The sequence below is a fragment of the Myotis brandtii genome, unplaced genomic scaffold, assembly GCF_000412655.1.
Source record: "Myotis brandtii unplaced genomic scaffold, ASM41265v1 scaffold191, whole genome shotgun sequence".
Classification (NCBI taxonomy): Eukaryota; Metazoa; Chordata; class Mammalia; order Chiroptera; family Vespertilionidae; genus Myotis; species Myotis brandtii.
The window spans coordinates 1,154,191-1,168,617 of NW_005357115.1; the positions used below are offsets into that span (position 1 = coordinate 1,154,191).

General features: G+C 39.2%; 1 protein-coding gene and 1 pseudogene across 1 annotated transcript in view; one reads left to right on the forward strand and one right to left on the reverse strand.

Moving 5' to 3' along the window:
- Positions 1-14,371, reverse strand: part of DHX57 (DEAH (Asp-Glu-Ala-Asp/His) box polypeptide 57) — a 44,736-nt gene extending 30,365 nt beyond the window's left edge. The window contains exons 1-8 of the mRNA XM_005864734.2: positions 13,987-14,371; positions 12,911-13,116; positions 9,020-9,178; positions 7,812-7,997; positions 6,451-7,289; positions 4,670-4,848; positions 2,676-2,797; positions 783-978 (exon numbers count right to left, since the gene is read on the reverse strand). Coding sequence (XP_005864796.1) covers positions 783-978; positions 2,676-2,797; positions 4,670-4,848; positions 6,451-7,289; positions 7,812-7,997; positions 9,020-9,178; positions 12,911-13,110 — 1,881 coding nt within the window. The 5' untranslated portion in view covers positions 13,111-13,116; positions 13,987-14,371. The remainder of the gene's footprint in view (positions 1-782; positions 979-2,675; positions 2,798-4,669; positions 4,849-6,450; positions 7,290-7,811; positions 7,998-9,019; positions 9,179-12,910; positions 13,117-13,986) is intronic.
- LOC106725829 lies at positions 1,385-1,769 on the forward strand (annotated as a pseudogene).
- Positions 14,372-14,427: the final 56 nt, after the last annotated feature.

A 14,427-nucleotide genomic window follows, 5' to 3' on the forward strand; every position in this document is an offset into this window, starting at 1 on the left:
CCTCAGTTGCAGGCTCCTCCCCGGCTTGGGCTCAGGGCTCATGCAGGAGGCAACCAATTGATGTTTTTCTCACATCGATGTTTCTTCCACTCTAAAAATCAATGGAAAAATATCCTCGGGTGAGGATTAAAAAAAAAAAAATCAATGGAAAAATATCCTCGGGTGAGGATTAAAAAAAAAAATCAATGGGAAAAATACCCCCGGATGAGGATTAACAAAAACAACAAAAAAGTTTAAGTTTAGGACTCATAAAAAGCATTTAGAAAATATTATTAAACATAAAAACAACAGTGAGTGATAAAATCATTCTGAATTTGTCCATTCCTTATTCAACAAATGGATTAATTCCCTAGATCACTTCTGCCAATAAAGAATAAAAGGTCTTTGCCCTGCCAGCGTGGCTCAGTGGTTGAGCATTGAGCTGTGAACCAAAAGGTCTTGGTTTGATTCCCGATGAAGGCACATGCCCGGGTTTCAGGCTCAATCCCGAGTGTGGGGCGTCCAGGAGGAAGCCAATCAATGATTCTCTCTCATCATTGATGTTTCCTTCTCTCTCCCCCCTCTCCCTTCCTCTCTGAAATCAATAAAGATATATTTAAAAATAACAATAAAAGGTCTTTATAGAGGAAGTTAAGTATACCAATAAGAGTTTTTATACCAAAACATTTCCAAAAGGACTTCTGAAGTATATCCCAAATTTCCTATTAATCTCCAAACACCAAGAATTCTTTATACATGAAAACTAAATTTCTGTTATCAAGAAATAAGCAGAACATACAAACCTTGACGCTCTCCAAGCGGATCTGGTATCCCACAGTCAGACCCACCCTTTCTGCTCGCTCTTTAGCAACACGCTCAGCGACAGAGATTGCAGAGATTCGTCGGGGCTGGGTGCAGATGATGTTAGCCACCTTCTCTGGTGGTCCGTTCAGAGAATCATCCAATATGAACTGTGGGATCTGTGTGGTTTTCCCACATCTGTATGTCAAAAGAAGTAAGTTCTAAAATGAGAGCTTACAAGTGCCAGTTAACCAAAGAAGCAATCATATGCGATGAGAAAAGACAGAAAGCTAAGTAATAAAAGTAGTTCAGCTTCATCTATCTTCTAAACCTACACTGACTTATTACCTATAGCTAATAACTCCTAGAAATTTGCACTCACTGACAGGGCAATCAAAGAATAGTTTAGTATCACTTGCATAACTGGGACTTTTGACTAGACATTACTAAGGTCTATAAATGACTCTAGGAACATGAACTCTACATATGACTCCTAAAGAAACAGGAGTCTTGGCCTTGCCTTCCTTTTTCTGCCATCTTGGACCCTGTGGAGGTGAGTGGAAATGCTGCTGCTGAACCTTAGGGGCCTGCGGGGAACAGGATTTCTATAAGGACAAATATGTCTGGAAGGCTATGGCCCAAGGCCATGTTTGCTGGCTATAAGCAGGGTCTCTGGAACCAGAGGGAGCACACAGCTCTTCTTAAAATTGAAGGTGTTTATGCTCGAGATGAAATAATTCTATCTAGGCAAGAGATGTGCTTATGTGTACAAAGCAAAGAACACCACGGTGACTCCTGGTGGCAAACCAAACAAAACCAGAGTAATCTGGGGAAAGGTAACTCGTGCTCATGGGAACAGTGGAATGGTTCCTGCTAAATTCCGAAGCAACCTTCCTGCTAAGGCTACTGGACACAGAATCCGTGTAATGCTGTACCCCTCAAGGATTTAAACTTACTGAAAATAAATAAAATGGATTTGTTTTCCTGTGGGGGAAAAAAAAAAAAGAAACAGGAGTCTTGTCTTAAGATTAGAATACTTTATATTTTTCCCTTTGATGTGTATTAACTTGGCTGCAAGTGAACTGAGGTTAAAAAGATAAGAAATGCCCTAACCGGTTTGGCTCAGTGGATAGAGCATCGGCCTGCGGACTCAAGGGTCCCAGGTTCGATTCCGGTCAAGGGCATGTACCTTGGTTGCGGGCACATCCCCAGTACGGGGGTGTGCAGGAGGCGGCTGATCGGATGTTTCTCTCTAATTGATGTTTCTAACTCTCTATCCCTCTCCCGTCCTCTCTGTAAAAAATCAATAAAATATATTTAAAAAAAAAAAGATAAGAAACTACAAAATACAAAATTACTACTATATCAGTGAGTCTGGGCACAAATGTAATGATTAAATTGAGAACCCTTGAATAGATAATTAAATTAAGCCTGTGACTTGTCCCTGCTAAGTAGTTTTTGATAACATATAAAGAGTGTGAAACAGGAAAAATAATGTGCCCTAAGTTGTTCTTAAAAGAAAAAATAAAAGCTCTAAGGAAAGCAGAATAAATTTAGAAGATAAGTTTTCTGGAGCTATTCTTTACCTTTTAAAATGGGCTTTGTTAAAAGCATTCAGCTAAACCTTTTGCCTTAAAATTATCTCACGGCAGAGGTGTACGATGTCCATAAATTCCTAGATGTATTTCTGAGTTTTATGTTTGTTTTGTGTAATTTGGCTCTGCTGGCTACAGATACTGTAGTATTAATTCCTGTCAAATATTATTTAATGTTTGACAGGAATAAGAGCAAATAACACCAACTACTGGCTTTTCAAAAATAGAACTGGCTATGGTAAACAGGGTAATACCATATTTACAGATGAAAGCTGCATTATAAGTAAATTGTATTCTTACCCAGTCATACCACTGATAACAAGTACTTGGTGCTTGCTCAACAATTGAAGAATGGTTTCTTTTTCTTCCCAAGCAGGCAGTGACTGTCTTTCTTGCAGAATTGACTGGAACTGTCTGGAGGTCTAAGAACATAAAAGATAAGTATCAGTTGGGTTACTTTGAACCACCTCTCATAAAGCTCTGAATGTGAAAAACCATAGACCCACCCTCCTGCTCTTTAACAATTTATTCAGAGAAAGAAACTGCAAATTTGTTGGGGGTGGATACTGATGACTTTAGTCAGAAGGATGCTCAGAGAATCAGCCAGAATAAGCTGTGGAATCTATGGTTTCCTCATCGGAATAAAAGGAAAGACCTTAGAAGAGAAATAAACCCCTCTTGCTGAGTACTTATTCAGTTCTTCCTGCAGGAGTTTTTACACCAGCACTGTCCAATAGAACTTTTTGGTGTGATGGAAATGTTCTATATTTACACTGTCTGGTATAGTAACCCTGGGCTACATGTGGCTACTGAACACTTTACTGTGGCCAATACTACTGAGGAACTGAATTTTTTATTTTATTTTAATGAATTTAAATTTAAATGCCACACATGACTAGAAGCTACCATATTGCAGAGCACAGTTCTACACAATATCAGATTTCTACCAAAATCAATAATCCTTTAATCAGTAAGAGTACTGATTAAAGGGTTCTTTTTGGCCAATCATCACATCTATGCAACTCAGCCTGACATCTAATGGCCAATACTATATGGTGTTACACATTAAAAGTGGATGTGTTTTTGAATAATGTAAGAAATTTATACCAACATATCATTTTCTGCATATAATTTTATCACATAAATTTATCACTTCTAAGCACACTGACCAACTGAACATGCTACGTTTTTGTTTCTATCCTTATGGTGTGATTTTCTATTCATTTTGACATTCTATGGGTATCCTCCTATATAATAAAAGGCTAAAATGCAAATCGATTGAACAGTGGGATTACCGGTCGCTATGTCGCGCACTGACCACCAGGGGGCAGACGCTCAATGCAGGAGCTGCCTCCTCGTGGTCAGTGCACTCCCACAGGGGGAGTGCCACTCAGCCAGAAGCCGGCTCACAGTTGGCGAGTGCAGCGGTGGTGGCGGGAACCTCTCCCGCCTCCATGGCAACGTTAAGGATGTCTGACTGCCGGCTTAGGCCCGCTCCCCGCAGAGAGCAGAGAGTGGGCCTAAACTGTCAGTCGGACATCCCCGGAGGGCTCCCGGAATGCGAGAGGGCACGGACCGGGCTGAGGGCCCCCTCTCCCGCCCAGTACATGATTTTTGTGCACTGGGCCTCTAGTTGTACTATATATGGGATAGTTTTATACTGTGTCAAATCAGAATCACAGAACTTTAGGACTGGAAGGGCCCTTACACAGCATCTCTCTAATCCAATCCCCAAACTGGTTAAGCCACTCCCTTTTGTCCCACATCCAACTCTGCCTTCACAGTTCACCGGCAGGTTCTTTTAAAATAATCTTCATGTGAATGGGGTAAAAACAACACAGGCTTTGGAAACAGAATTAGCTTGAACCTCTATGTTACCGCTTACTAGCTATTTGTGTGACTTAGGGGAAGTTATTTATCCTGTGAGCCTTTGAAATGGGTAAAAATTCCCCCTTACCTGTTTCCTTTTCCTTTTCTACAGTGATTCCTCTAATGTAAATCACAGTACAGTATTAATTTTCCTTCCACTCATCAGATTGTCTGTCATAGTACCAAAGCCACGTGATTCTGAGAATACTTGGTATATAGGTGTGTATTTCATTTTCACCAGCCATTGGACTTTCCAAAACTATCTAGATTATGTGCCCAAGTTTGCTGTGGCATGCATAAATTGACCACTCAGTAAAAGAGAACCAAAAGTATACTAGGGAGGGTAGCCAAAGCTTCCCAATTCCTCAATCCCTTCATCCATACTTAAGGGAGGCAATGCTAGCCATTCTCTCAGAATACCCTACCTGTTTTATTTGGAACTGCTTGCAGATTTTAGCATTCTCAGCATGTACTGATTTTGCCTGCCAGTCATATCTTTTGGAAATCTTTTTCTTAAGGTTCACATAGCTTTCATTCTCCACTACCACTGGTGCAGGACCTTCATCCTCATCTGTCTCCTCCTGAGGTTCTGATTCTTTTTCAACTTGAAGGGGACAAAAGGAAACATTTTCGACATGGAGCCCTTTCTTTATCAAAGGGGGAAAATCATCGTCTAACAAAGTAACAACAACAATAAAATCATAAAATAAGAGAAAAAGTTAAAGCATGAATAAAGCAGGTTCATTCATTTCAATACTACTACTTCTACTGCTGAAGAACTTAAAATGCACCTTCAAACAAACTTTACTCAAGTATAAGTGGCTACTGTTAAAAACAAAATTAAGTTAAAAACAAGAGAAAATCATGGCATGGCTAAATGTTAATCCAGTAGACTTTTTACATTCAAGGAATTAACTGAAAGTTTAAACTACTGGCAAATGCACCTAAAATTCCGTGATACAAACAACCTATCAAATGATGAATCAATTAAAAAAATGAGGTATGTTCACATAATGGCCTATTATTCAGCAATGAAAAGGAATGAAGTACTGACAAATGCTACAACATGAATGAACCTTGAAAACATGTTAAGTGAAAGAAGCCAGACACAAAAAGCCACGTATTGCATGATTTCATTTCTATGAAGTGCCCAGAATAGGCAAATCCATAGAGAAAGAATATAGGTTCTTGGTCGTCAGGGGTTGGGGGAAAAGAGGAGTGACTAGTAATAGGTATGGGGTTTCTTTTTTGGGGTGAGGAAAATGTCCTGGAATTAGACTGTTTATGGTTGTACAACTCTGTGAACGTATTAAAAATCATTTGATTGTAAGCTTCAAAAGGGTGAATTTTATGGTATGCAAATTACATCTCATTAAAGCCATAATTTCTAAAAAGTCCACAACCCACAATTTGTCATTTCTTGAGAAATGCATTTGAATCCTGGTGCTAGAAGCTGGCATTTGGGAGTGAGTCAAGTGGCGAGTGAGGAAACTGGACAACTGATTGGCACCCATAACTCAGTGCCGCGTTCTCTACTTATTGACGTTTACCTAGGAACTCTTGTGAACAATGAAAATTTATTCCTCTGAAAGAAAGATAGCAACAAATAAGAGAGAACTCTTTGATGAACTGAAGGGATTTACTTGTAGTATAAGAACTGTATAGCAAACCTGGATCTGGATAAAGCCAGAAGCCTGTGCAAACATTTCTTTATTTGAGGATTTAGGGATTCATGAAGATAGCCCTACTCCAGTGAATTTTGGCAGTCTAGTGTACTAAGAGCAAGAGAATATGAATAGTAGTATATAAAGAGAACTATCTCTAAAAACTCATTTGAAAGTAATGCCACATAAAGTATCAGAAATAAACAAGTAAAACCAAATGAATTAAATAAAACAGGTTTGTTGGGAAGATGCTATAAGTTTCTTCCCACCCTCAACTGCTAGAGTAAACTCACAAATCACTTCAAACTTTCAATTCAGGGAGCCTAATCACAGTGACAAAATTGGGCCTTCCAGTTACAGTCAGGCCTCGTTCAGGGGATTCTCATTCCTTTTTGCCCTTGGCTGAGGAGAATGACTTGCCTGAGATCCCTGGGAGATCCTAGACTATCCCTCAGAACCTCTGACTTCTTTAGTCCATCATTCTGAATGCCCCTGCCCCCTGTACCCCAAAATGCACTCCACGTGGTCAATGCCTTACATACCTTCTGGAATTCGACTTGAAACAAAAGAATTATGTGGAATCACTGGTTTACGACAGAAAGGATTAGTTATTCTGATCCCAGAGGATACTGGCAGAAAGTTCACTGGAGGATCACTGTACTTGTGATGGGTATTTGTTAGTAGATTGACTATTTCTGATTCTTCCTCTAAAAGGGTAATCAAAGAATATACAACAGGTTCTGCAGTTTCTGCAAAAGTCAAGGCCTTGCCATAAAGGAACTCAGAAATATGTAAACGACAAGCCAGAGGTAGACTCTCATTGGTGGAATAAAATGCCACCAGGGGAGCTTCGTAGGGGTATTTGTGGTCTTTAGAAAATCGAATTTCAAGTTCATATAAAAAAGATTCATCTTCATGAGCATTAAGGTGAGAATCATCTACACTTCTTTCTACTCTTCCAACAATTTGATTTGGGGGCACTTCATGTTTGAATTTGCATTTTGATCCAAATTTACAGTTTCCTTTGAGGTAAAATTTACAGATATCAAGTGAAGTCTCCTGTATATTTTTGGTACTTCCCTTTTGCTTGGATTTGCGGAATTTACTTGTCAAATACTCCAGTTCTAATCCAATGGTCCAAACTCTGTTCTGAATTCTTTCCACGAATTTTTCTCCACAGATTGACTTGAGAGCAAATGCCTCTTCCTGTCGCGGTTCCACACACTCATCCTCGCTCATATGTGCAACTGCCTCAGAGATTTTCATCCTCTCTCCGAATGTCTCAGAAAAACACTGGATGAGCAGATATTCTAGTGATGCCCCTACATCTCCGTCACAAACCCTCAGGGCTGCCTGACAGCGTTCAGGGTTGAAACCATACCTGCCAAGTGTGAAACATGACAAAAAAGGAGCAATAAGAAATCATTTAAATACATTTATGTGAAATTATAACTATATCTATGCAGGGTTTGTATTTTGAAAAAGAGTCCCTGATAATACTAATTCCTCCTTAATCTCTCTAACCCAGTGGTTCTCAACCTTCCAAATGCCTCGACCCTTTAATACAGTTCCTCACGTTGTGGTGACCCCCAATTTCATTGTTACAAATTGAACATAATTAAAGCATAGTGATTAATCACAAAAACAATATGTAATTATATATGTGTTTTCCGATGGTCTTAGGCGACCCCTGTGAAAGGGTCGTTCGACCCCCAAAGGGGTCATGACCCACAGGTTGAGAACCACTGCTCTAACCTAAAAGAGAGAATATTCGACATATCACCACTTCTGGAACGCATACAATAGGATAACACTCAAAGCGGGGGAGGGTAGTTGGGTTTCCGATATGCCTTCTGTTTCCCTGAATTCTCTTCCAACTGGTATGAACGTTGAAAGCAATCACCTGGAAAGTTTTTGCACTGCAACTGTTGAGACTATAAGTTCTGGATTATAAGGCTCCACTGGGCCTGAGCCAGCATAATCCAAAGGATCAGAGTCAGGAACAAGGGAAGCTTCTTGTCCAGCTAACCAGTACTGTGCATCATCACAGTCAGGCTCATCATCTTCCTCCTCCCCAGAGATGCTTCTTCTGGAAAAGGTAACATTTTCATATATTACATACTAATTTCTACTTACTTCAAAGAAAAACTTAGCAAGAGTCTAAGCATTTAATTTAGAAAGCCAAAGGACACAGGATTCTGACCACTATTCAGTCAGTGATTTAATCTTTTATTCACCTATTAATTTATATCTTGGCAATTAACATTTATCAGGCATTTACTGAATGCCAGATACTATGTTTATGTACTACCTCTTTTAAAATCTTCCCAATAACCCAACGAGATACTATCGGAATCTCCATTTTTCAGATGATCAACTAAAACTTAGAAAGGATTAGTAACTGCCAAAGGTTATACAGGTAAGAGCAACTAGAGACTTTAACCAAGTCAGTCTAACCCCAGAACCTGTATTCTTTACTGTATGTCTTGGCTATCCTCTCTTTTTTCTTATCATTCATAAAAACCACCTCTAATTTTTTGCTTTGCTGCATAACCACTTTCCCTAAATCTAAGATAGATAGGAGATTTGTAGAGAGGATGGAAATTGAGCTGCTCATGACTGACCATTCATTAATTCTGGCAAGTGGAAAAAATTAACTACTGCAATAAAAAAGCAAAATAGTCAAAAGAGTAGAAGTTGTTTCTCTTAAGCAGATGGACATGAGTAGTATAAATCTTAAGACTTTATTAGATCAACTCATTATTTGTTCCTAGAACAATACTTCTACTTGTTCATGACAAGGTTTTATTTGGAAGGTTGTCAATAAAGCAATTATTGAATTCATATTAGCATTGTCCTAGGGGGGCGAAAAAAAAGAAAAGGCAATCGCAATCTGTACTAGTGCTCACAGATACTGCAAAAACAGATTCACTCTAAAACTGTTGCTGAATACTTTTATTCTTGCATTTCTCTTAGTTCACTTTCAACTAGTTAGTCACAACAGGATCAGTATTGATACAGTATTCTAAGGACACACAGGATCTTCACTGTATGTGAAAATGCCAATGCATCTTCCTTACTATCGTAATTTATTCAAATAAAATAATTTACTCAGATCCAGCATCCGCATCTTGTTCTTGCAGGTCTCGGAGAAGAGCTTTCACTTTCTCTTGATTCTCAGAAGTCATATGTAGAGTCTGTAAGGGCACTTTGGCTTTGGGCTTCCATTTGGGGCGTGTGTCTCCTTTTCTTACGTTACTGTTGCTAGGTCTGCAAAGGACACAATAACAAAATTACACATTTACCTGTAATCAGAATTTTTACACTCCCCTGAGAGTCCCCAAATATATATATAACATGAACTAGATTGTCAAGTATCTTACAAAAGATGACAAGGAATAGGAAGAGGTCCTCTGTTTCCTACAATCCCTACTAGACTTCATTATGTTGGAACTGCTGGAAAAAACACTGATCAGATTCTTAATCATTAAAACTGGTTCACTAACTCAAGAACACTCTGGAAAAAGCAATGCTATCATGACTCCCTCTGCACTGGAGAACTTTTGAAAGAAATATGCTACACAAAGTGTTTATTGTATTCTATGTTAGGTAGCCAATCTGAAAGCAATCAAGAGTTCCATTTAGTTGTCAATACTCATGAGTTAAGACTTGGCCTACTTTTGAAATATTTACCTAAATTATCATTATTTCCTGATTATAAAAAATACATGTTCACTGTAGAAAAGTAAAGAACAAAAAAGAAAACAGAGGTTACCCTAATTAACATTATCTTTTTCATATACATCTTTTAAAAATTATACAGCATATATAATTTTTTATAATTTGCTTTATTTCCTTATTAAATTTAAGCTGACATTTCCCTAAAATTAAATATTCTCCTACAAGAAACACCAATCAGAAAGAATATATGCACCCCCATGTTCCTAGCAGCACAATTTACAATAGCTAAGATTTGGAAACAGCCTAAGTGCCCACCAGCAGAGTGGATTAGAAAACTGTGGCACATCTACACAATAGAATACAACGCTGCTGTAAAAAAGAAGGAATTCTTACCATTTGCAACAGCATAAATGGCTATGAAGAGCATTATGCTAAGCGAAATAAGCCAGTCAGAGAAAGATAAATATCATATGATCTCACTCATTTGTGGAATATAATGAACAACATAAACTGATGAACAAAAATAGAACCAGAGACATAGAAACATCGAACAGACTGCCCAACCTATGAGGGAAGGTGGGGAGTGGGAGGTGAGGGAAAAAGAGGTCAACCAAAGGACTTGTATGCATGCATATGAGCATAACCAATGGACACAGACAGTAGGGGGGTGAGGCATGTGCTGTGGGGTGGGAGCCCCCAGGGAGAGGTCAATGGGGGAAAAAGGAGACATGTAAAACTTTAAACAATAAAGAATTTAAATTAAAAAAATTCTCCTACAACATAATTTTAAGTGATTACTTATATAGATGTACTAGAATTTATTTCACCAACCTTCATTGTTGGAATTTAGATTTTTTAAAGGACTCTTTTTAATATTTAAATCATAAGTTCTAAGGTTTAACTTTATTCAATGAATTTCTTTTCTTTTTTTAGAGGGGTGGGCATGTTTCATTATACATTTTCACAAGTCTAGGGAAGTGGAAGAAATGTTCTCTGTATTTAAATGCAACATATTACGGAGACTTTGAAAAGAACCACTGGGGAAGCAAAGGAGAAAGCAGAGTTGAATGTGGTTTTTAACTACTAAGTTGCAACCTCAGAAACGAAATGCTACCTCAAATCCATAATTTCCACTAACATTTTGTTTTGAAAAATTTTAAACCTACAAAGATAGTAGTAAACACCTTTTATCTAGCTTCACCGGTTCTTAACACTGTCCATATAGATATGCACACAGCTCCACTTGGAGAGTACCTCCCAACCGGTCTTCCAGGTTCTAACCCAGGCCCCCTGTAGTCCATTCTCCAGATTGAGTCAGGGCTACTGAGTGTGACTGCACAGACTGTATGTACACTGTGCAAAGACTCCTGGCAGGGGTGGGAGATGGGTGAGGGAGGAGGGAAAAGCAAGAGTTAAAATCCAGTCCATGCTATACTCACCAAATCATGCACCTTGAGGCTACAGCGGCCCAAAGAAAGGGCACCATTTTCTAATTTACATAAAGGCATATACTGAATAGTAGCAACTCTGATCAGAGTGATTAATGTCACACACCCTTGCCTTAAACCCTGCCATGACTTCCCATCTTACTCAAAGCAAAAGCCAGAGTCCTCATAATGGCCCATAAAGTCCTACAAAGTGTAGCCTTTCAGACCTAACTGCCTATCACTCTCCTTTTTGCCCATTCACTCTAGCCACTGGCTTCCCTGCCATTTCCTAAAGCTTCCACGCATACTCCTGGCTTAGGGACTTGGCAATTGCTGTTCCCTCTGCCTTGAATGCTCTTCCCTCAGCTAGTATCACAGCTCACTCCTTCATTTCCTTCTTGTCCCTGCTCAAATGACACATTATTAGAGAAGCTTTCTCTGATCACTGTACATAAAATAGCAACTACTGAAAATACCAGCAATCTATTTTGGTATTTTCTATCACCTCTATCCTTCATTTTTCTCCATAGCATGTACCACCTGAAACAGTACATATTTGTTTATGGTCTTTATACCTCAAATCTCCTTCTATGAAGACAAGGATATTATTTTAATATTTTACTCATTGCTGTAATTCTAGTCCCTGAACAGTACCTGGTGCATAGTAGGCACTGTTAACATTTGCTGCCTGAATGAACATCTAAGACTGCAAGAACCTGTGATATCTGTTTTCAAAAAGAATGGCGCTGCATTGAACTCAGAAATTGGGCTCTTAAGTCAAAAGCTACGGTGAAAATATAGTTTAAATTACTTTGGAAAAGTCCTTAAAATGGTGTCAAGTTTGAGACTACTACATTATTTCTCATTATGTCCAAAATGACAATTTGAATACCAGATGAAGTATTTGGTTGTACTAGGCACTATGTGAGAAAAACCTATTTTTAAACCCTAACATCATATACTCAGTACATCAGAGGCTTAAACTCCAACAAGTACTTGCAAACTGAGACCGACTGAGGGAATAGCAGATTCTTCTCCATTTGCTCACTATGGGACTCAGATTCACTTAGTGGCTAGTTTAAACTACTTAAATGCTGTTTTCCTTTTTTTCCTGAATGCATATAGCTGAATTCATTTAAGTTAAAAGCATGTATGATACAGTTAAACTCTAGCACTCATCTATATTCCTTCTAATGATATTTAGTTGAGAGTTATTCTCAGAAGAGTGTGTGTGTGTATGTAGCTTTAAGGAAATCTCTCCATCTCTAAGAATTCCCATAGAAAGCTCATAGTGCAGTTTGAGAGACAATTACAATTTTACATACATATTGTACAGTATGCAGTAATACATCTTTACTTTCATTAAATATTCATTAGAGTTATCAGAATTTATTCATTACTTAAAAGTTGACTATGAGAGAAGCCCGGATATTGTTGGTTATCAGGTGAAGCACTGGTGAAGATTTGGTCAATCTGGTTGGAAAACAGATCATTCATCAATTAGAAAGACAGAGTCCAACCAGGTCACATACTGGAACCTTCAAACTATACAGCCTAAGAAATACTTAAAATAATTTTCATTACTTTTCCCATTTCCAATATTTACTTTCCTCATAACATTGGTTACAACAATGATATTACACTCAATTCACAGCATCATGTGGAAGTTCAAGTTAATTTCACATTTTGAACTTCCAAAAAGAAAAAGCTGTTATTTGCCATCATACATTCAGACTATATTATAAAGAGGGGAACTGCAAAGTTTTAAAATAAGAGGAACAATTAACTTGAGCAGAATTACTTGGCTTTTCTTCCCCCTTCTCTGAGCAACTATTGTCCCATACATTAGGAATTGACACCGTTTCCATATCTGAACATTCAGAGAGCATAATACCTGGTTGAGGACCTTGATTCACTGAAGATACAAAAGTCATCGCCATCATCCCAAGTTCTACTTGAGGCCTTTCTATTGCCACCACTGCTGCCACCACCATGAGATTTACTAGCGTTACTCCTGCCTCCTCTTCCTCCTCTGGAAGACCCTTTCCCACTTCCTTTGCCTGGCTTGCCTTTTCTTCTTACTGAAGAACTCATTTTCACCTGCAAGAGAAAAAAGGAACACAGACCTCATGACACCAGACAAGTATAATAATTCTTTGTTTTCAAAGTTATGGATATAGCCTATTTTTTAAAGCGGATCTGGAAACACTGCTTTTATTTTTGTTATTTATTTATTTTTGCGTTGTTGTTAATCCTCACCTGAGGATATTTTTCCATTGAGGAAAAAGCTGGATAGGACTGACTTATGTGCTAAAACAATTACTTTAGTGCGATGTGAAGAATAAAAGGACTGGATGGTGGTAGTGAGGAGGAGAAACCAGGAGGCCAGTTAGGGAATTACTGCAGTCATTCAGTGGGCGAAAGCAGGGGAGCAGGAGCAAAAGAGCCCCACAAGCCCAGAGTCACAGGAGTCCCAAGAGAAGCAAGAAATAGAACTCCTCTGTTTAGGGAACTAGGCATTCCAAACCCTAGAGCCCATGCATTGCCACACCCATTCTGGACAACCCTTTCTGTCCCCAGGCATTACTGACAGCCAGCACCTTCCCTAGCCCCCTCCAACCTAACGGGGCCTACATCTATCTTCCTTTGCTGGAGCCCTGGGGAGTGTAAAGCTGCAGCTTCCTGGTGAAGCTGCCCAAATGACGAGCCTGTAATACCTGGCCCTCCCGTGCTCCTTTCTATCATTAATAACTAGCTAGTTACAATGGTATCAAGGGAACATACAACAACCGACCAATGAATGCATACATAAGTGGAACAAATCAGTTTCTCTCTCTCTCTCAAATAAATCAATAAAACATAAATAAATACATAAATAAAGAAGAGTGGCTAGCCACCCAGACCAAGCCATAGCAAGTTTGCCTAAAGAGTGATCCACAACTTGTCTCACACCAGCCCCGAAAGTATTACCTTTACAACTTGATCTGAGATCTGCGCTCAAACTCTACATTTAGACTTGCGGGCTGTATCCAATATGACTCTCTCCAGCCGTTTTCCAGGGAACAGGAATCATGTCGCATAATCCATACAGACAGATTCCACTGTTCTACCTCATGTTGCAGAGGCCGATTTCAGCGATCTTTTTTCACCGTGGACACAGGGGCCTAAGTTTGGTTCCAAGAGTACCCTTTGTTTCACGCCCAAGTTTGGTTCCCGGGCACAGAACCACTAAGCTGGGCACTCAACACTGACACACACCACTCCCCTTCCAGGCAAATCTCCGACGGACCCTTCACAGCCAGCTCCGTGCAGACACCCACACCTGGGACCTCTCCCCGAGCATGCAACGCCCCCCAAACAGCCATTTGGTTCGAGACGGAGAAGACAGGAAATGAAACCTGGCCCCTCCAA